The following is a 22300-nucleotide window of genomic DNA, read 5'->3' as shown; positions in this document are numbered from 1 at the left end:
AGACCACATTTGACCTTCTTTAAACTTACGTGTCATTAAACCTTTTTTTGTGTCTTGGGTGACTATGAGCTTCTTGGGGTATTCCAGCTAGCAAAACACCCTGCAAATAGAAAGAGCTCTTTCTAGAGAACATGTATAATATAAGTGATGAAGAAAGGTGTTTTAGTCATCATTTCATTGCTGTGACTAAAAGACCCGAGGAGAACAATGTAGAAGAGGAAAATTTTATTTTGTCTTACAGTTTTAGAGGTTCAGCCCATGTTCAGCTGACTCCATAGCTATGGGCCCTAGGTGAGGCAGAACATCATAGTGGAAGGGCATGGTGGAGGAAAGCAGCTCAGGACAAGGCAACCGGGATGGAGAGAGAGAGAGCGCGCTTGCGAGAGAGAGCGCGAGCATGTGTGCCAGCACTCCACTCACCAGAGAAAAGTATAAACTCCAAAGACATGCCTCCCAGTGACCTACTTCCTGTAGCCACACCCCACATGCCTACAATTACCACCCAGTTACCGAATCAGTGGATTGATATAAGGAGTAGGCTATGCCTCTCAGAATCTAATCATTTCACCTCTGAAAATTCTTGCATTGTCTCCCATGAGCTTTGGGGGAACACCTCATATCTAAACCATAACAGTGGGCATTACAACAGTACCAGAGAGCAGAGAGTATTATTCAAGTAGCTGTTTTCTGTAAAGGTTAATGGATTAACAGAAGATATTTGGGCAAATGAGACAATGACAGTGCTAATGGGATAATCTTTTTTCAGTGTTATTGTTGGTATAATCGTGGTGTGTTTCTTGAAATCCATTAAGAAGGAGCTGCTGTCTATCTTTCCCTATGCTTGAGCAAGTTATATCTCCATACTGACAGTGGATTAGCTAAAAGCCCTCCATTGTTTGGCCTCAAGTTAACTTTACTTAAAATGGCTAGACTGCTTTCAGATCAGTAAATAGGTTTTCCTCTTGGATCACAGAATGAATGAAGAGTGAGGTGGGTCAGAGAATGGCCAACCGTTAATCTTTATGGCCAGCTGGAAAGGATTATGGTTAATAGGGATCCACATAACAACCCAGGCTCATTTTTACATTGGTATCAGCCATCTTGCCCACAAACCCAAATTAAAATTAAGTATGTCTTCTCCCTGATCATCTTCTGAATTCTACCTCGTCCCTCAACTCAGAACATTTTTGGTAAATGGGGATTCAATTGCAGAGTTTTTAAAACATTTCTTTTCCTTCTTTAGAGACCTCACTGTTGTTCTCAGTCAGGATACAAGGTAAAGACTCATAAAGTGGGTTTTTTATTTGTAGTTTACCCCACACTGTTTAGAATTTAGAGGTACACCAAAAAATTAGATAAGTGAACCAAATTCTTCATACTTGTGTCCCACTCAGCCACAAATTTAATACCACCTTAATTTAGTTTTTGTCTTTTCTAAAACTGAACAGCCATCATTAGACTTTTTAAACTTTATTTTTATTTTTTTAGTTGTTGATAGACCTTTATTTTTATTTATTTATACGCGATGCTGAGAATCAAACCCAGTGCTTTACACATGCTGGGCAAGTGCACTACCACTGAGCCACAGCCCTAGCCCCCCATCATTAGGCTTTTTGATGTTTTATTTATTTATTTATTTATTTATTTATTTTTATTGATTGTTCAAAACATTACAGAGCTCAAGACATATCATCTTTCATACATTCGACTCAATTGGGTTTTGAACTCCCCAAATACATAATACAGACTCACTTCTGTTACATACTCACATTTTTACATAATGGCATATTAGTGACTGTTGTATTCTGCTACCTTTCCTATCCCCTACTATCCCCCCTCCCCTCCCCTCCCCTCCCATCTTCCCTCTCTACCTCCTCTGCTGTTGTTCAATTCTCCTTTTTGATGTTTTAAATGCAAACATTGATTGTGAAGTCCTGTATCACAAAAGGACATGAAAATATTAAACAGGAAATCGGGGCAACCATTTTTTCTCATATCTTTTTATAGTTTGTCTATTTATAAAGGGCTATCTTGTGCCAAACTTTTCTCTTATCTAGACCAGAAGCCCTGTACTTTGGGTGAGCTTCAGGCCCCAAACATCAGACTCCCTTTGGTAAGAATGTGCCCCTACTGTTTGAAATTTTACATATATACATGTATGTGTGTGTATATGTATGTATATACATACACACACACACATACACACACGTGTATATATATATATATATACGTGTGTGTGTGTGTGTATAAAGATAAAAAGGAAAAAGGGGGTAGGCATGAAAAGAGGGACTCAGTGGTAGAGCACTTGCCTTACATGGACCAGAGCCATGGGTTCAACATAACAACTCCTCTGTCAGTCCCCCTCCCTCAAACACACACAAAAGAAAGAGAAAAGGAAAGGAAAAGAGAGGAAAAAAACCCTTTATCTCCATTTTTACCACTTGGGGTGAAGTTCAACTTCATGGTTTATTAGAGTAATTGGTGTGTTTTATGTTTTAATATAATTTTATACTATGAATTTCTTTTGGTAGTGGTTTGCATTGGAGCTATTTTGTTTTCTTGCTTATTTTCCCTTGAATCCCATAGCAAATACTTGTGTGATAGCCCACCAAAACATGCAGTGCCCTGTTGGTCCTCTTGAGCACTAGCCATTAGCAGGCCTCAGTCTGAAGCTGTAACGAGCTAGGTCTAGGAAGCAATGGCTGTTCCAGCATAGTTTTTCAAAAAAGGACTCTTTCTTTTTTGTTTGATACTGGGGATTAAACCCAGGGGCACTTAACCTCTGAACCACATCCCCAGCCACTTTTTTTTAATTTTTAAATTTTGAGGCAGGGTCTCTCTAAGTTGTTTAGGGCTTGCTAAATTGCTAAGTCTCGCCTCAAACTTGGGATTCTCCTGCCTCAGCCTCCTGAATCACTGGTATTACAGGCATGTGCCACTGTGCCCAGCTAAAAGAGAGGAATCTTTCTGCCTACTCTGATGTCAAATCTCCACCAAGTCCACTTGAAATAATCTTCTCTCTCTCTCTCTCTCATACACACACACACACACACACACACACACACACACACACACACCACACACACACACACACAACACACACACACAAGATCAAAGAGCTCTTAATGGCTACTTTATATTATTTTTAAATAAACCAGAACTCCGCCTGTTCTGGAGTACTTGTTCCCCAGATATGCACATAATTTGCTCCCTCATTTCCCTCAGGACTCTGCTAAAAATGCCATTTTATCAGAGAGGTCTTCTCTGACCAGCCTGTATAAAATGGAACCTAATTCTTAATATGCATTAACCTGCTGTTTAGTTTTTCTCTTTAATACTTCCACCACCAGATACACTATCTATCTATCTATCTATCTATCTATCTATCTATCTATCTATGTTATTGTAATTGTTGAACTTTTTTTCCTTTATCCATATTATATGTGTGTACCTATTTTTTTCATCTTCCACTCATAGAAAGTAAGCTTCATGAGGGCAGGGACAGGGTCTCTTTTGATCAATTCTATATTTCCTTCCCTGGTACAGTACACAATACATAGTAGACATTCAATAAATATTTGCTCAGTAAATAAAGGAATGAACTCACTTTTATTTCAGTCTCTCACAGTCAGCATTATCCTAGGCAGCCAACTTTTATGCTGGCAGGGGTCCAGCAGACAACCACCAAATGCCATAAATGAATTCCTCAGGGCATTTTGTGATTCTTGTGTGTGTAAATACTTAAACTGTCTGACTAGACGTCAGAGGGTCAAGACCCCCTCCTTGGAAATCATCCCAAGCCATTCCATTGTGGTAGGTAGAAGAGTAGTTTTAACAGGAAGAGAGATCAGGAGTTGCCTTTATTCCTGAGAGGAAGCATGGACATTCTATGCATTTTCTACATATTTTAGGATCTGTCATATTAAATCCAACAGACTTGAACTCTGTGGGAGAGTTTTCTTCCTTCTAAGGCAATCTTCTGAGTCAGCATTCTCTCTGGAAGTCCCCCTTTTACCTTTTCAGGGCTCTGCCTTCTGAATAGCTGAACAAATAGGAAAGCTCTGACCCTTTGCAAAAAAGTAGTAAAACATACCATAAGCCCAGACTTGAATCGCTCTTTTTTAATATTTATTTTTTGTTCATTTGTTTTGTGAAGGTCTGAGTAGGGAGGCAAAATAACAGGAATTCTATACAAAATTTGTAGCTTCTCTTAAACCGAGCATGAAATGATGAGATGTTGAATCATAAATAAGTTATATATCATATATACAAATAATTAATGGACAGTTCTTTTGTGTTCTGTAATCCCCACCCCATTTGTCTTTATTTGGGTTCAAATTTCAGGTGCAACTGGTTTATTTGTTAGTGCAGTAAACCTAGAGCAGAGAACTAGAGAAGTAAGACAAGGAAAAGAAGGAAGATTTCGTGGCTACAACTGTGTGCAATTAGAGTTTGACCCTGAGGAGGAGAGGGCATAGAACACAAACACCAGAGTTTTTCTCTCTGGGGCCAGGAAAGGTGGACTGTTGATACATCAACTTGTCTCAGTCAGTCATTGGTTGAAGCCTGCTCCAAAGGAGTATTCAGGAGTGTTCAGTCCCTAGAACAGACTCACAGGCTGTAGAGAATGTCCTCAGGCAGACATGTAGATACAGGCAGTTAGAGTTCAGGCAAGTATACAAAGAATAAGGCCTGAGGGATATGAGAGGGTGTCAAAGAGGGAGCTGCACTTTGTTTTCTGTTTATATTAAAACTGTAGACTTCATGAGAGCCATTGCTTTATCTTTTCTCCTTCTATCCCTTCTACTTTTAAACTATATCTTTATCTGAAGCTGACTCAGTTCTCAAATCCATCTTGTCTTGTCTCTTCTAAGGATCACCAGGACTCTATTATTACTCATAATGGCAAGTAGCAACTTCTCCTTCAGCTTGAACTTCTGCAACTTCAACATGTTGAATACCTAACATGTTTTATATTTTATACTTTGTTTAAGCTCCTTAGGGTATTATCTTACATGCTTTTGTAAGTGCCTTAGAACAACCAGCTCAGTTCTCTCTTTTGCAGGTAAGGAATCTGAGCTTTTCCCACTGTGTCTTGGCCTAATCACTAACCCTGATGGATAGCGTTTGCTCCATCTTAAACCTACCTGCCTTTGCCTCTTTTCTCATTTTCCTACAAATGTTTTGAAGGCTAATAAGTTGATTTTTAAATGATTGCAAATTACTTAATTAAGTATTTATGTTAGGCACGAGGTTTTAAATATATCTCAAATTTATATTTGTTGGAGGATATGTTTCCAACAACCTTTTCAGAGTAAGAGATTTTTTTGTTTTTGTTTTTGTTTTTTTTTTGTTTTGACAGTGGGGATTGCTGAGGATTGAACCTAGTGGCACTCTATCACTGAACTATATTTTCAGCCCCCTTTTTATTTTTAGACAGGGTCTTGTGAAGTTGCTGAGGCTGACCTCAAAGTTGCAATCCTTTTGCTTCAGCCTCCGGAATAGCTAAGATTTTAGGCTAGTGCCATCAAGCACAGCTTGATTGAGTAAGAAGTGTTTTGTTTGTTTGTTTATTTGTTTTTTAGAAAATTGTAGGCCTTTCTTTTTCTAGTGAAGTAAGCAAGCTGGGGCCAAAAGAGAGGAAGTAATCCTGACCTCGACTTAAAGTAAAACATGTGCTAATACGTGGAAATAAATGAGCTCCCCAGAGTTGTTCACTTGTTGCTATTAGACAATGTTAAGATAATACTTTTATGAATCTAAATTATAATAAACCTGGGTATAGTGTTTTTATTAATTTTTACTAATTGTTGATGGACCTTTACTTTATTTATTTATATGTGGTGCTGAGAATTAAACCCAGTGTCTTACACATGCTAGGCAAGGACTCTACCACTGAGCCACAACCCCAACCCTAGCCTTATATTGTCTTTTTTTTTTTTTTTTTTGGTATTGGGGATTGAACTCAGGGGCACTCAACCATTGAGCCATATTCTCAGCCCTATTTTGTTTTATATTTTATTTAGAGACAGAGTCTCACTTAGTTGTTTAGTGCCTCGCTATTTCGCTATTGCTGAGGCTGGCTTTGAACTTGAGATCCTCCTATCTCAGTTTCCCAAGCTGCTGAGATTACAGACATGTGCCTGGTTAATAGTGTCATTTTTAAGATAAGCAATTTTAAGCTGACATGTAAAAGGAGACTGTTTATGCCCGTGGCACTAATTTGTGGCTGTGTTGACAATGACTTCCTCTCAAAGATTCCCTGACAAGAGGGAAGTATAGAATGCTTGACCTTATGTGAAAGATCCCTGGGAAGCTCTTACTTCTTTATTTTCTGAATTAAAAAATTTTTTTTACAAATTGTGGTAAAATAAGCATAACTCAGTGAGACCCTGTCTCTAATAAAATAAAATATAGGGCTGGGGATTGTAGCTCAGTGGTCAAGTACCCCTGAGTTCAATCCCTGATGCCAAAAAAAAAAGTGCAGGTCAGGGACTGGAGCTGTGGCTCAGCGGTAGAGCACTTGCCTAGGATGTGTGATGCACTGGGTTCAATCCTTAGCACCACATAAAACTAAATAAACAGGGTCTGGAGTTATGGCTCAGTGGCAGAATGCCTACCTCGCATATGTGAGGCACTGGGTTCCATCCTCAGCATCACATAAAAATAAATAAAACAAAGTAAAGAGATTGTATCCATCTATAAATAAAAAATATTTTTAAAATAGGTAAATAAACTAAGGTGTTGATTCCATCTACAACTAATAAATAAATAAATAAATAAATAAATAAATAAATAAATAAAGGGGCTGGAGGTGTAGCTCAGTGATAGAGTGTGCTTAGCATGCATGGGGCCTTGGACTCAAACCCTAACACCAAAAACTAGGTAATTAATTGAATAATAATGAAAATGTTTACTCAGTGGCACTAAATATATTTACATTGTTGTGTACTCATTACTACTGTCCATCTCCAGAATTTTTTATTACCCCAAATTGAAATCCTATACCTGTTAAACACCAACTCCCCAACCCTTGTCAACCACCATTTTACTTACCATTTTTATTAATTTTATTACTCTCAGTACCTCATATAAATGGAACCACTTAATATTTATCTCTTCGTGTCTCTTATTTCACTTACTATAATGTTCTCATGGTTCATCCTATTGTAGCATGTCAGAAGTTCCTCCCATTGTATGTAGTGTTATCACATTTTGTTTTTCTATTCATTATCAGTGGACATTTGGGTTACTTTCATCTTTTGGCTATTATAAATAATGCTTCTATGAATGCAACAGTATATCCTTACAGGTTCTGATGACTTCAGCTTGTACATATGGAGATATTTGTATAGATATTTGTTAGAATCTTTGCTTCAATTCTTGAATGTATATCTTTGAAATTGCTGAATGAAATTGTAGCTCTATATAACTTTTTGAGGAATTGCCATATCATTTTTCTTCAGTGGCTCAAAATTTTACATTCCCATACTGGGGTTGTTGCTCAGTAATATTGTGGCTCAGGTACCTAGCACGCATGAGGCACTGGGTTTAATCCTCAGCACCACATAAAAACAAAATAAAGGTATTGTGTCCACCTACAACGAAAAAAATAAATATTTAAAAAAATTTTTTTTTACATTACTACTATCAATACTAGTAACATGGGTTCCATTTTTCTCCATATCCTAGCCAGTACTTTCTATTTCTTTTCAAAATAGCCATCCTAATACATATGCAGTAGTATTTCATTTTGGGTTTGATTTGATTGTTAGTGGTATTGAAAATCTTTGCTTTTACTATTGAGCTTGTACTTCTTATTCAAGCCCTTTGCCCATTTTTGAATTGGGTTGTTTCTTTGTTGCTAAGTTTTAGCCACAAGCCTTTGAATTTGAGGTATTTTAATGAGGATGTTTGCTATGTGATAGCTTATCTTGTTTATTTTTTAAAAGCTTCTTTCTATGTAGATAGCTACATATTATAAATCTACATGTGTATATTATTTTATATTATCTATCCAATTATAAAATAATATATTAAAATATATATTTTTTGTCCCAACAGTATATCCTTTCAGGCTCTGATGACTTCAACCTGTACATGTGGAGAATTCCTGCAGACCCAGAAGCAGGTGAGTATGTTCCTGGTATGAACCCACTGCTATGGTTGGTTCTGTTGATCTTTTATCATTACAGTGCCCTGAGAGGACATACATATGTCAACAGTTGTTAAGGCTCTTTCCCTCTTTTGGCCTCCCTATTGAAGTTAATTAAAGGGAGGCTTTCTTTGTTGACAGACAGGTGTATTTCCTGGGGTTTTGGTAACTCCAGACATGAAACAAATACTTCTACATTTATTCTAATATATTCTGAGAATTTGGATCTAAACCATCTGAGTTTTCAAATAGGATGGATCATCTTTCTTCATTTTTGGTAATAGTGTCCTCATGTGCTGAATGAGTGTTGCTGGTAGGAAAATGTCTTATTTTTCACACTGAGATGTCTCAGTACAGCCCTCTACTCTGGGCAATGCATGGTATCAGACTGAAAAGCAACATTAGAAACAGAAAAGAGGACTATGCCAATTTCATGACACAAAATATGTCTAGTGCTCAGAGTTAAGGGAAGTTTTTGACTGCCTGTTGCTGAATTAACCATATTGTTACCAAACCTCTGTCTTTCAAAACTGGTTGGGGCCCACTTTTGGCCAACTATTGAGTTGCTCTGTCCTAACTACTAAACAAGTTACAGAAGAGCTTTTCTTCTTCTAGAATATGAAAAACACGAGTGAATTTTCCCAGATGGGACAGCAGCAATCTACCTGAACAAAGGGTAGCACTAAGTATCATTCTGGATGAAGTCTCCCACCCTTATAAATCCTCAATTGATTAGCTCAAATGTAATCTTTGGGCTTAATTTTATTTTTTACCTGATCTTGAAAAGCTTTCAATTAAGTCAGTGTGCCTTTTAAAATAGAAATTGGACAAATCTCTTCTTCTTTGGTACCACACTCTGGAGATTTTTTCACATTCGTATAATGAAAGACTGAAAAAGAATTAGCAATAGGTTTTTTTCCACTCCCTGGTCATTTCTGTACTGCTTTGGTGGGGGCCACCTAGTCAGCCAGAGCTATAATAACAGAATACCATAGACAGGTATTTATTTTCAGAAATAAGAAATTTATTTTCTTGCAATTTTGGGCTACAAGTTTATGATCAAGGAGTCAACGGGTTTGATTTCTCCTGAGGCCCCTCTACTTGACTTGCAGATGGCCACCTTCTTGCAGTATCCTCATCTGTCTATAGGCACATGCATCCCTGGTGTCCCTTCCTTTTCTTAAAAGGTAGCTATCTTGTCCCCTTCTAGATATTTTTCAGTGATAGTACCTTCACGTTTATTTGGTAGTTCCTCAAAGAAATTATATTCTTCTGCTGTATTGATTTCTCTCCTCTGAATTTGTCCTACCTGAGTTAAAGATTAACTGAATACATTCAGTAGATATAATCTGACTAGACTAGAGAAAAATCTCTGGTTCATTGCTTCTAAAGTGTGCTACGTGGTATTTCAAAAAGTACACCCAGTATCACTTAAGCTGGGATCTACTTAAATTATACTTAGAGTTGGCTAGAAGCTCATTGTTTCCACACAGGCTGTGGCTGGTCGTGGTGCTTGGGTTTTTCTGTACACAAGGAGAGAACCTTATGATTATCCCTCTTGTTGGATTCACTAACTGGTAGTTGAAAGGCTTGTTTTCTCTTGTGTCTTTCTTCAACATTACATCATCAATCACAGAAAGTCTGTTCCTTTTATCGTCATCTTGCTCTGCATGTAACAGAAGCATCATTTTAAGTTATTTTCAGCAAACCTCAGCTCATATGGGGATTCAGCCTTCCTGCTACTATTCTAACAGAAACCACCCACATTCTTTTCTTATTCACAAATCTTTACACTTTCTATGCACTATACACTTTCTTGTTCTTTTTTCTTCCACTTCTGCTATTATTGTAATTAAGTACTTCTTTCCAAGTAGTATAGATATGTAGTTTTAAAATCAATATTATAATAAAGAGGTTTTTTTTTTTTTTTTTTTTTTTTTTTTTTTTTTTTGTGGTGCTGGGTATCAAACCCAGGGCCTTATGCATGCAATGCAAGCACTCTACCAACTGAGCTATATCCCCAGCCTATAAAGCTTTAAAAAAATAAAACACCACAACAATCTCTCTCTATACATAACATGCTCATAATTTTTTTGAATTTTTAACTTTGGATGTTTTCTTGGTTTTCTACTATTGAAATCATTCAGTTTTCCAAAAAAGAATCTTCAATCTCTCCTATTTAAAGGGTATTCCCTGCCCCCCCCACTTTTTTTTTTTTTTTTTTTTTGATACTGGGGATTTAACCAGGGTGCTAACCATTGAGCAACATCCCCAGCCCTTTTTTAAGATTTTGAGACAGGGTCTTGCTAAATTGTTTAGTCTTCCTAAGTTGCTAAGGCTGGTCTCGAACTTGTGGTCCTCCTGTCTCAGTCTACTGAGTCACTGGGATTTTAGGCATGCACCATCATGCCTGGCTCATGTCCCAATTTTAAAACCTTTTTAGGTCAATGTCAGTTAGTAACCCCCCTGGGCCTCTGCTTGTGTAGGGTAAGCATAATTTCCTGACCAGGTGGGCTCCAAGGAAGAACATTATAGCGGAACTGTTTTTTGTACATGTTTCAACTTATCCTGTTTTCAGCTGCCCCCCCCCCCTCATCCTATCTTCAGGGATACTTGGTACCTTTCATTTTCTTTATGTTGGTATTTCTATTTTCAAGTGTTAGCAATCATTTTATAGTTTACAAAAATATTCAGCAAGGTTCGGCAAGCCAACCAAAACAACAGAGAGCTATATGTAGCTCTTGAGTTCTAGTTTTGAATGCTTTGAGGAAGATGATCTTTCAGGAAGCTCTTAATTCAAGCTGCTCCCTCTGTGACTTAAACAATTATGGATGAGGATAAGCATGTCTGTGTATGCTCACATGTGCTTGCTGTCTCTCTCTTTATTGAATATAAGATACTAAGGCGGGCCAGTAAGGGGAATCTGGCTTGGTGTTACATACCTTAATAATATAATCAGTACTTGAATATAGAAGGCAAGCAGTCAGCATTTATTGAATGCCTGCTGTGTGCTTCACAGCGTTGGCCAGATGCTTAGAAAGTCCTGAATATGAGCCAAAGGCAAGGACATCTTTTTCTTCTCTACTCTCTTGTTCAGAAAAACTGTCCATCATTTCTTCTTTCTTTTTTCTTTCTTTTCTCCCAATATTACACAGACTCCAAAGAGATAGAATTTATTTATTACATAAACAGTTCTGATTTAGTTGGCTAAGTATTTCATACAGGGACTCCCTAGAGGGCCAAAGAGATAATTTCTAGATATAAGACCCATACCCATTGTAAAACTTGCTACCTTGGGTCCCATTTTTCAGTTGATATCAAATAATAACTCATATCTGAAAGCCCTTTTGAAAATCAGAGGAAGGAATAGAATGGAACTTTTGCTGTGGCAAAAAACAAAAACCATCAGAATGCTTTGTACCTTTGAAATAGGTAGGTTGTCTTGAGTCTCAGTTTCTTCTGTAAATTGCCCCCACACTTGCTTACATTATGTGTCTTGGAAACTTTCTAAAAACGACATGCACTCAAATGTAAGACATATTATTGCTAGGAATGGTAAGATTGGTGGATCTCCATGATTTCCAAAACATTTTCTCCCTAGTAACTTAGGTATAGAAATGATGGAGTTGACAGAGTGGGGGAGGTGGGTGTCTCTTGAAAACATTTATATTTCCCTTTACTTTTCCCTAATTCTTATTAGAAAGAATTTTAAGTTTTTCACAGATAGAGTGACTTTCCCTGAGATATGCCACTACTCTAAGATCTTACTATTTATGGAAAGAAGTCTAATATTATAAGATTTGGTAGGCCTGATTTTCAATTCCTAATCCATTCGTCTTCTAGTTGTGGACTTTGAAAAAATTGCCTAATCTTGCCCAACTTCTGCTTTTTCATCTGTAAAATAAAGATAATAACATCATCAACAGAAATAACTACTACCTTCTTAGGGTTACTATAAGAGTACTTAGTAGCTACTCAGTGATTGCTATTCCTCATTAAGAAATCTTTTTCCCTTTTTTGACACTCCTTAGAGAACAAAAACGTTGTCCTTTGGTGCCCCCGTGAATGGCTGGTTGAGTTGTTCTTACATGAAGACTGCTGTTTGACTCATCGCTAGTTTAAATGGTTCCCTTATTTGACAAATTTTTCCGTGAATGGAAGAGAGAAACATACATTTTCATTGCCAAGTCACTGTAGCCACCCCCACTGGCAGTAGGCTGAGGAAGTAGGCTGGAAACAGCTGTAAATGTGTATTCGTGGGCTGGCATATGTGTGTATACTTTGTCCCTCTTCCTTTTTCTAGACATGTATTCATTCTCAAATGAATTAGGCCTAGGCATCTGGGTTTTTTTTTTTTGTTTTTTTTTTTTTTGTCCCATGTAATTAGATAACAAGTGTTTTTGATTGGTCACAAGTAGTTGGTTGCAAACACATGTGAAGTACATATGATGAAAGAACTCAGTAGAATTGACATTTTTGTACAGCCAAGCATTGCTTCATATGGAGCTCTTTGAGCTTTCCTGACAGCACTGGCTGCCCCCATCTGACTTTTCTCATCTCTTAAGTGGTTACATGGTCCCAAGAAGCAGCCATTGCTCTGTGTTGTCAGTACTCTTGATTGTATTTCTCTTTGTGGTTTGAAACTTGAAGACACTGAAAGTTTTCTCAGGCCTTTTGGAAATGCTAAGAGATTGTTTGGGCACCTTATGTACCAAGAAGAGGAATAGTCTTTTGCTCCTCATGACAGTAAGCTTTGATTCTACCCATGGAATCAGGAATGAAATAGATTATTTCAATGACTACTTAAAAACCTAGCAAGTAGTAGCTTTAGCATTCTCCCTCAAGCTTTCTTCTAGAGAAAATGGTGAAGGATTTTCTTCGATTTGCTCACTTACTGAGTGTTTTTAGACAAGACATCATGCCAAGTTATGTGGGCCATCAATAGATAATCCTTCAAAGGATTTCCATTAAAACAATTTAAAAGTGAATTCCAAAGTCCATAAAAAATAAAATTAAAGGGGGCCAGATTTTGGGATGATTGATAAAGTTTTCATAGAATCAACATTTTAAAGGACCCTGAATAATAGATAAGGTTTCAGCTGCTTTATTTCTCTGCTCATACTGCAGTAAAAGTGCTATAAAAGAAACATCTGAAATTGGCAGCAGGAAGATAGAGACAAGAGAAACACATTTGGAAATCCACATGATAGGTAATAAAACCACAAATAAGAGGGGTTTTTTCCTACACGCTCAAATTTCATCCTTTTCATTAATTCATAGGGTATTTATTGAAAACCTGTTATGTGCCAGGCACTGTTCTAGAGATTTGGGATACAGTAAAAACAAAGGAATCCTGCCAACATGGAGTTTACTGTCTAGCTAGGGAAACAGTTAAAAATAGATAAAATAAATAATGTGTTTAAAAGTTGGATGAATGATGGAAAAAAGTAAAGCAGAGTAAGGAGTATAGTAAGTGGTGTTGGAGGGGGTCAAGGGAATTTAATTTTTGCTAGGATGTTCAGTATAGGCCTCATTGAGAATATCACATTTGAGCAGAATCATCAGAGGGAAAGAGAAAATAGTGAGCCATGTAGCAGTCTAGAGGAAGAGCATTTCAGAGACAGTCTGCATGAAAGTCCTGAATTAAGAGTGCACCTGGTCTGTTTGATAAATTATACAGAGACCAGTGTGTTGAGGCAGAGTAGAGTGTTGGCTAGGGTGAGTAATAGGAAATGGACTTCAAGGGAAGTGTGGTGCAATAAGTATCCAACCATTTATTCTAATAGTCCCCCATTTACTTGTACTGAGTACATGGGGGAACTTAAATGGGGAACCATTAGAGAATATTGACCAGAGAAGTAACATGTTCTGACCTATTTCAATAGGATCACTCTGGCAATTCTTGGGGATAGATGGTCAGAGTAGGGCTGCCAAGGACAGAAATGGGAAGAACACTAAGAGTCTCATAGGAGAGTGTTGGTGGCTTGCACCAACAAACCAGGGATTAGAGTCTAGATATATTTTGGAGTTAAAACCATCAGGATTTCCTGAAAGGTATGCAATGGGTGAGGGTCAGATAGTTTGAGATGTTTCTTTAAACATCCTGATAGAGAAGTTGAATAAATAATTTGGAGATCTTATAAGAGTAAGATCTGGACTAAAGCCAGGCTTGGTGGTACACACCTGTAATCTCAGCAACTTGGAAGGCTGATGCAGGAAAATCAAAAGTTCAAGGCTTGCCTTGGCAATTTAGCCAAGACCCTATCTCAAAAAACAACAACAACAACAAAAAATGGACAGGCTGGGCAATGTAGCTCAGTGGTAGAGCACCCCTGGGTTCAATCCCTAGTACCAAACAAACAAAATTCTAGAATGGAAATAAAAATACAAGTTTTGGAACCCTATAGGTAGTCATTTAATTAAAAGACTGGATGAGCCATACACGGTGGCACATACCTGTAATTTCAGCAGTTTGGGAGGCTGAGATGGGAGAATTGTGAGTTCAAAGTCAGCTTCAGCAATGGTAAGGTAGTTAGCATCTCAGTGAGACCCTGTCTAAAATAAAGTACAAAATATGGCTGGGGATGTGGCTCAGTGATTGAGTGCCCCCGAGTTCAATCCACACTCTCTCTCCCCTCTCCCCCCCAAAAATATGTGAATTAAAAAAAAAAAAAGACTGGATGAGTTCAAGCAAGTGAATGTAAGTAGTCAAGAGAAGGGGATCAAGGACAGAGCCCTAAAAGTGTTCCAATACTTAGAAGTTAGAAGAAGAGCAAAAAAGAAGATCAAGAAGGGGTGACCAATGAGGGTACTAGGAAATGCATGAAGAAAGCAACTATGTTGAATCTTGTATAGGTCAAGTAAAATGAGTTAGAAAACTGAATTGATGTCCATTGTATCATTTGAATAACTATTATTAACTGATTTTTCAACTCCTCCTACAAAATTGTACCATCTTTTATTTATTTGCTCACAGTTTTGCCTTATCAATATATTTTGCAGGATTTTCTTGATGCCCCAATGTAAAGCTACCAAATATGATTCTTCCATGAAATACTGAAAATATTTCCTGCATCATAATCTGTCTCTCTTATCTGAGTATATTTTTCTATACCACTCCTAACAGTTGTTCTTCATTAATTTCCACTTAGCAATCATGTCAAGTCCATCTTATTTTATGCCTGACTCTTTTCTTACTAGCTTGATATGTCAGCATCTAAATCTTCCAGGATCAAGGTTATTTGAGGCAGGAAGATTGAGAGTTCAAAGCCAGCCTCTGCAATTTAGCAAGGCCCTAAGCAACTCAGCAAGACTCTGTCTCTAAATAAAATATTACAAAGGGTTGGGATGTGCTCAGTGGTTAAGCACCCCTGGGTTCAATCCCCAGTACCCTAAAAAATAAAGTTTATTTTCCTCTTCACAATGGCCAGTGCTCTTCCTTGGAAATACAAATTTTATCTTCTGTTTTTTGTCTTCCATCAGCACTTTCCAATCATCTGATTCTCTCCCTCGCTACTGCTTCATACTTTCCCTTCCATGATCTCAGGGAAGTTTTTTTTTTTTTCTCAATGGTTTTTCCTTCCCATTGTCACAAAGGTGTTTGTCTTAGACATCTATTAAATAATGGGTTACTAGGAAAGGGGAAAAAAAAATCCAAAGATTCTGATAAGAAAATCAATGATGCTATTTTATCTAGGTCACATTTGGAATTGATTTCAGTACAAAATACTTAATTGTCTTCTTCTATAATTCAAGTGCCATTGAGGATCACTTCCCAATATGATTGATATGTTGCTATTAAACCAAGACCTCAAAAAATCTTGACCACATTGCTTTTAGCTTTTAAATTGAAAGTATAATCTTTCTTGGAGGACTTTGTGAAATCTATGGCATTGATAAGAAAGAGATTACTGACATTGTCTAAAAATGGAAGTGCTGTTCTGAGAGAATAAACCTCTGGCTGAATGTGGTGAAAAAAGAATAAATAGAGAAGAAGAGAGAGATCAGGACCTTCATGCTTACCCCATCTTCTCGTGAGATGCTTGGTCATAGATTTTGTGTGTGTGTGTGTGTGTGTGTGTGTGTGTGTTTTACGGGGGATTGAACCCAGAGCACTCTACTAATGTTCTACATCCCCAGCCCTTTTTTATGTTTTGAGAACAGGGTCTTACTAAGTTGTCCAGGATGCCCTAAATCTTCTTCCTCAACCTCCTGAGTCACTGGGGTTACAGGTGTGTACCACTGTGCCCAGTAACCAAAACATTTTAGAAAGGCCTTTTGTTTGGATTCTGAGCAAGGAGTTGTTTGTATCCTGGGGTCCCCTAAGGTAGCAAGTGAATTCCTCAAGCTAGAATTCTATGAGATGGCCTGCTCTCATTTTCTTCTTTGGGGTCTTGAAATAGAATAGATAAGGTGACTTATAGCCTTCCCCGCCTCTCTAGCATACCTTCCAAACCATAGAAAGATAACTACATGAGAACTCCACCTTTGACTTTTGAATAAAACCAAAAGTACCAGCATGTTTTACTAAACTAGCCAGAGTAGATGGCCCTAAAAAATGACTATTATACAGAACTACATAAACAAATGACAACTGAAGAATAAGTGAGGTCCTTTTTTCCTGGATATGTGATATTTTATTCATTGGTGCTCATTATTAGTAATTAGATTATGGCTCAACAACCATGAACTGAGGTTAAATCCTTACCTGGATCTTCAGAGATGACCTTGAAAGAAATTTACGTAGATTGTAACAGTTTTTATGGGGGAAAAAAAATCTTAACACCTTCCAATTTGACCCTGCTGCTTATCAGAGGGTCTAGCAGTAAGAACCTCAGCTTCTTACTCATATTGGCATCTTGACTTTAGCCATTTCAAATTAAAACAGAAACTCTGGTGATCATTGTATCTAAGCTCAATTCAATCATTTGAAACACAAGTACCAAGAAAGATACTATAGAGAACCTCTCAAGCCTATTCACTACTATGATTCTTTGTATAGAGCCTTGGTTACCTGAAACAAATGGCAGCAATAATGCTTTTTGAACCTATTTTATAGAGCCATCAATTCCTTTGCTCTGTTGACTTCATCCTCTTTTAGATTTCTTAGTACCAGTGGTACCAGTTTATGTGGAAAGGAAGAGAAAAAACAGTATTAAAATTACTCCTTAAGCCAGACACAGAGGTGTACAGCTGTAGTCATAGCTATGTGGAAGGATGAGGCAGGAAAAGCACTTGAGCCCATGAGTTTAATACCAGCCTGGGCAAGACCATGAGATCCCATTTCAAGGGGAAAAAAAAAATTGCTGCCAAGAAGAAAAATGAGATGAGGTCACAGTACATAAAATAGTTTTTCCATGATCTAAATTTTTAGGCGTTGATACCCTTTAATTATTCTTTAGATTTGGAAGTTAGTATGATTGTATTCCAAGTAACCTCTAACAGAAAGATCATTTTTGTCAGTCATGAGACCTTCTATACATCTTTCTTTGGTGTTACTTATTCTAAAATTGCACTCTGCATTTAACAAGTATTTACTGTGGCCTGTTCTACTTTAGGGCTTGTACCCAAGGTTCTAGATATGCAGGAGTAAATAAGACAGATCCAGCTATACTTGTATGGAGTTTTTAGTATTGACATCCTGATGAAATGTCCTGTGGTGATACTCTATAGCTCAGAATACCATTGAATAGAATCTGAATCCCTCTGCCTTTATTTAGGATTTCAAATTAAAACCAATCTATTTAATAACTGCCAGAAGATTTAAAAATTATTATAAGCCTCTAAATCCAGTTCTATTCAAACCCTGTACTTCCTAAAGGCAGTTGCTATGGAAAGGAAAATGTATTAGACATTGTAGCTAAAACAGAATGTGGTTTAAATCCTGCTAGTTGTATGACTTGGGATAAATTCTTTCAGTTACTTAAATTCCCCCCCCCCTTTTTTTTTAATAAGGCAGTAGGATTAAACGAGATTGGTATTAGGTTTAACCTAAAGTTTATTTGCTATTGCCATCCAGTGTTGCAGTAGAGGCAGGAATAGGATATCAAAAATGCAGAATACAGAGAATTCTAAGCAGGAATGATCCCTGTCAGATCAGCCTTACCTAGGAAAGGTAAGGGAATTTAAGTAACTGAAAGAATTTATTCCAAGGAGTTCCTTGGGATGCTGAGATCCCTAGACAAATGTTTTTAATTCCCATGGATCTCTCTTTTCTAATTCTCTCAAGTGTATTTTTATTTTGATAGGCCCCAGTCACCTTCCTTCCTCCCAACCACATCCAAGAAACTCTAGAAACCTTCAAATTAGGGGATCCCACCATAGCAGCCTTCCTCAGTGCCAAACCTTTCTTGATCCTTTTTCTCTGTTAAAAACCCTCCAGTTCTGGGCTGGGGTTGTAGCTCAGTGGTAGAGTGCTTGCCTCGAACGTGTAAGTCCCTGAGTTCGATCCTCAGTACCACATAAAAATAAACATATAAAAATAAAGATGTTGTATCCATCTACAATTTAAAAAACAAACCCTCCAGTTCTGTGTCCTAGTCAGTCTTTTTTTTTTTTTGAATTTTAATATTTATTTTTTAGTTTTCGGTGGACACAACATCTTTGTATGTGGTGCTGAGGATCGAACCTGGGCCGCACGCATGCCAGGCGAGCGTGCTACCGCTTGAGCCACATCCCCAGCCCCACTAGTCAGTCTTTTTTTCCCTCTTTGTAGTTTATTAGCAAACCTGATGAAGTTGGGCTTAGACATGAATAACTTTAAATATATTTTCTGTCCTGGATAATTCAAATATTAATGTAGCCAAATATAGGAAAACATTTAGTCAAAGGACAATTTGTCACTCATCAAATTGAGTAAGCACCTAAAAGTGGCTAAGTTGGCACCACCAAGAAGCAAATCAGTACAGTCTGAATTTTGCTGTCAAATTTTTATTTATTTATTTATTTTTAAAGATATGTCTATTGCGCCAGACATGGTGGCACATACCTGTAATCCCAGCAGCTCAGAAGGCTGAGGCAGGAGAATCATGAGTTCAAAGCCAGCCTCAGCAAAAGTGAGGCACTAAGCGCCCTGTCTCTAAATAAAATACAAACTAGGGCTGGGGATTTGGCTCAGTGGTTGAGTGCCCCTGAGTCCATTCCCCAGTTCCAAAAAAAAGATAGATCTATTGCAATAAAAGGGGATCTCTTTCCTGAGGCAAAATAGAAGTCTTATTGGCAAGCCTAAAGCAAAAGACACCTCTGCAACCACATTATGTCAGGGAAAGAGACATTGTTTTACTCATTTTTCCTTAAGACATGGAAACATCAAGAACTCTCTGGAATTAATGTTTGAACAAAGTAGAGCTGGGAGTAGGATGGAGCAGACACTGTGCCTAATAATACTTTGTACCCTTGTGGTGCCATACTCTGGTAGGGGCTAATAAGGTAGTCATTGATTAAGTGAACTCTCATTTGTATGTGTCTGGATGCATCACATTTTATACCTTGGCCAGGGATGTAGTTGCCCTCCTGTGTGTGCTGTGCTATTGATGATTGTGCAGAAGCAACTTTTCAGAATTTGGGTGTTTGTGTTCTATAAATGTGATAGCACTACCAGTGGAGTCGGAACTCTGAATTATCCCAGGTTCATAATGATGATATCTTTAACCTACTGTAAGTTTCTGGCCTCTGGTATTTTTGTAATTCACTTAAGAGGAAAGCTTTTAAGATCATCCTTAAAATATAGCTTTCTATCTGTGGCCTATTTAATTTAATCCATACATGATGGGAGTTTTGTTTTGTTTTGCTTTTTGTTTTTCGTTTGTTTTTTTCAGTACTAGGGATTGAACCAACGGCCTCACTCACACTAGGCAAGTGCTCTACCACTGAGCTACATCCCCAAACCTTTTTGATTTTGAGATAGGGTTTAATAAATTTCCCAGGCTGGTCTCACACTTGTTATCCTCCTGCCTCAGCCTCCTGAGAAGCTAGAATTAAAGGACTGTACCACAATGCCTGGCTCATACACAGTATTTTTAAGACCCACTTTCTAGTTCACTTCTTAATACTTGGACCTTGCATATTATGGAAGTGATCTAAATCTCCTTTATCTTCAGCTCTCCCTGCTATTAGGGAGATAGGGATGCTCTCCATTATTTTCCCATGGGCTGTTTTTTTTATTTTCATTTTTCCTGTCTTCACCATATATTGAGGGCAAATTAATCTAAGATGCCATTTGTACATTAAGTCCTGCCTGTTCCTGCCTCAGCAGCCTAAATATTCACAAGCAGTGCAGTTCTCATTTTGTTCAATTGGCCTTTTCTAAGGTAATACTTTATTCCAACTTGGGGATCAAAAACTTGAGGAACATTTTAACTGGCTTTGGTTTTATTGACAATGGAATTGCAGTGGGTGGGCGTGGGCAATGCTTACAAGCTAAATAAAGGCTCTTGGTAAGAGCACATATGCTGAGGGTGCTTTAGCCCTCTTTCCATAGCAACTTTATCTGTAAGTTTAAGCATCTTCCTGGTGGCATAGTTAACAACAACAATAAAAGTCTCTGCTCCTGTACAGAACTGTTTGTCAGGCATTACCGGAACATATTTACTTTGATCCATCTCATTGTTTGTTTTTGTTTTCTTCTGTCTTTCCAGGTGGCATTGGCAGGGTGGTCAATGGAGCCTTCATGGTGCTGAAAGGGCATCGTTCTATCGTTAACCAGGTCCGATTTAATCCCCACACCTACATGATCTGCTCTTCTGGTGTAGAAAAGATTATCAAGGTGAGATTCTTCCCCTTCTGTCCTTTTGAAGAAATTAAAGATCTATAAAAATTCTCAATTTGACATATTATAAAATATTGGAAAATTTATATTAAAAATCCTCCTTTCAGTACTAAACAATGCACAAGTAATCTGGGCTGTTTCATTCCTGGCATGAAAACTTTTGGATATTAGAGAGACCAACAATATCCTAAGAATGTGATCACTAGGACTGATTATTTGTGAAATCCTTGTGAGAGAGAGAGAGAGAGAGAGAGAGAGTGTGTGTGTGTGTGTGTGTATGTGTGTGTGTGTGTGTGTGTTGATGGAGAATTGGGTGTGAGTGTTTTGAATATTCAGGCAACTTAAATCTATAAAGCCAGACTTTAAAAAGTTGTTTAGAATGTTATGTAACTTTTCAATATTCAGCTTTATTGTAGGAAAATGAAATAGTTTTACTTTTGTTTTGTTGTTTTTCAGATGACAGCTACCTAAAATAAAATGCTAGAAGTTTGAGATTAGCTTTAAATAAATGCAACTCCTCCTTTAAAAAAAACTCCTCCATTCAGAACTATTTGTAATATGTGTATTAAGAAATCAATATAGGGCCAGGTGCGGTGGCACACACCTGTAATGCTAGCAGCTTGGGAGGCTAAGACAAGAGAATCATGAACTCAAAGCCAGCCTTAGCAATGACAAGGCACTAAGCAAGTCAGTGAGACCCTGTCTCTAAATAAAATATAAAATAGGGCTGGGGATGTGGCTCAGTGGTCAAGTGTCCCTGAGTTCAATCCCCAGTACAAAAAAAAAAAAAAAAGAGAAAGAAACCAATATAGTTTATATGCATCTCTTTTTTATTAGAAATATCTGTGCCTATGCATGTATATAATTCCAAAAAAAAGTGTAAGATGGCTTTTCTATCTCATTTTGGTGAAAGACCACAGACTAGTGAGAAGAACTACATATGTATGTGAATAAATTTCTACATTTTACATATATATGGACTTACATTGTAGATATATGCATATAGATATGTTCCCTAGATATCTCTTTGCATGTATATAAGCTAACTGTTTTTCAAACATGGCTGTTTTTAGGAGGAGGCCATACAGTTCTCAGCCTGGCATTAATGACCTCATAAACATCTCTAGACTTCCCAGAGCTGCTGATCCAAAGATCCCTAGCTTCCTGTGGCTTGGATGACTCAAGAACCGTTTTTAAAACTAGTCACTAGGCTTTGAAGCAAATGGTGTCTTTTAGACACTACCTTGTATGCTGTTAGCATTTCCAGTGGCCTTTGAATATTTTCTTTTGGAGGACAGGGACTAAGGATTGATCCTAGGCGTGCTCTGCCAGCAAGTTCTATCCCCAGCCCTTTTTTATTTTTTGAAACAGGGTCTACC

The 22300-nt window shown here is 37.6% G+C and overlaps 1 protein-coding gene across 8 annotated transcripts in view; it reads left to right on the top strand.

Annotated features, from left to right (window-relative positions):
- Dcaf5 (DDB1 and CUL4 associated factor 5) overlaps window positions 1-22300 on the top strand; it is a 97482-nt gene that overhangs the window by 64864 nt on the left and 10318 nt on the right. For 6 of the 8 annotated variants that reach the window (XM_078050117.1, XM_078050114.1, XM_078050112.1 and 3 more), the window contains 3 exons: window positions 1244-1276; window positions 8065-8131; window positions 20791-20918. In XM_078050117.1, the coding sequence (XP_077906243.1) occupies window positions 1244-1276; window positions 8065-8131; window positions 20791-20918 (228 nt within the window). The remainder of the gene's footprint in view (window positions 1-1243; window positions 1277-8064; window positions 8132-20790; window positions 20919-22300) is intronic. The other 2 variants (XM_078050116.1, XM_078050115.1) reach the window with 1 other exon arrangement.

This window comes from Ictidomys tridecemlineatus, chromosome 5, assembly GCF_052094955.1.
Source record: "Ictidomys tridecemlineatus isolate mIctTri1 chromosome 5, mIctTri1.hap1, whole genome shotgun sequence".
Lineage (NCBI taxonomy): Eukaryota > Metazoa > Chordata > Mammalia > Rodentia > Sciuridae > Ictidomys > Ictidomys tridecemlineatus.
The sequence above is the reverse complement of the archived record's forward strand: the minus strand, read 5'-3'. Positions and strand labels throughout refer to the sequence as shown.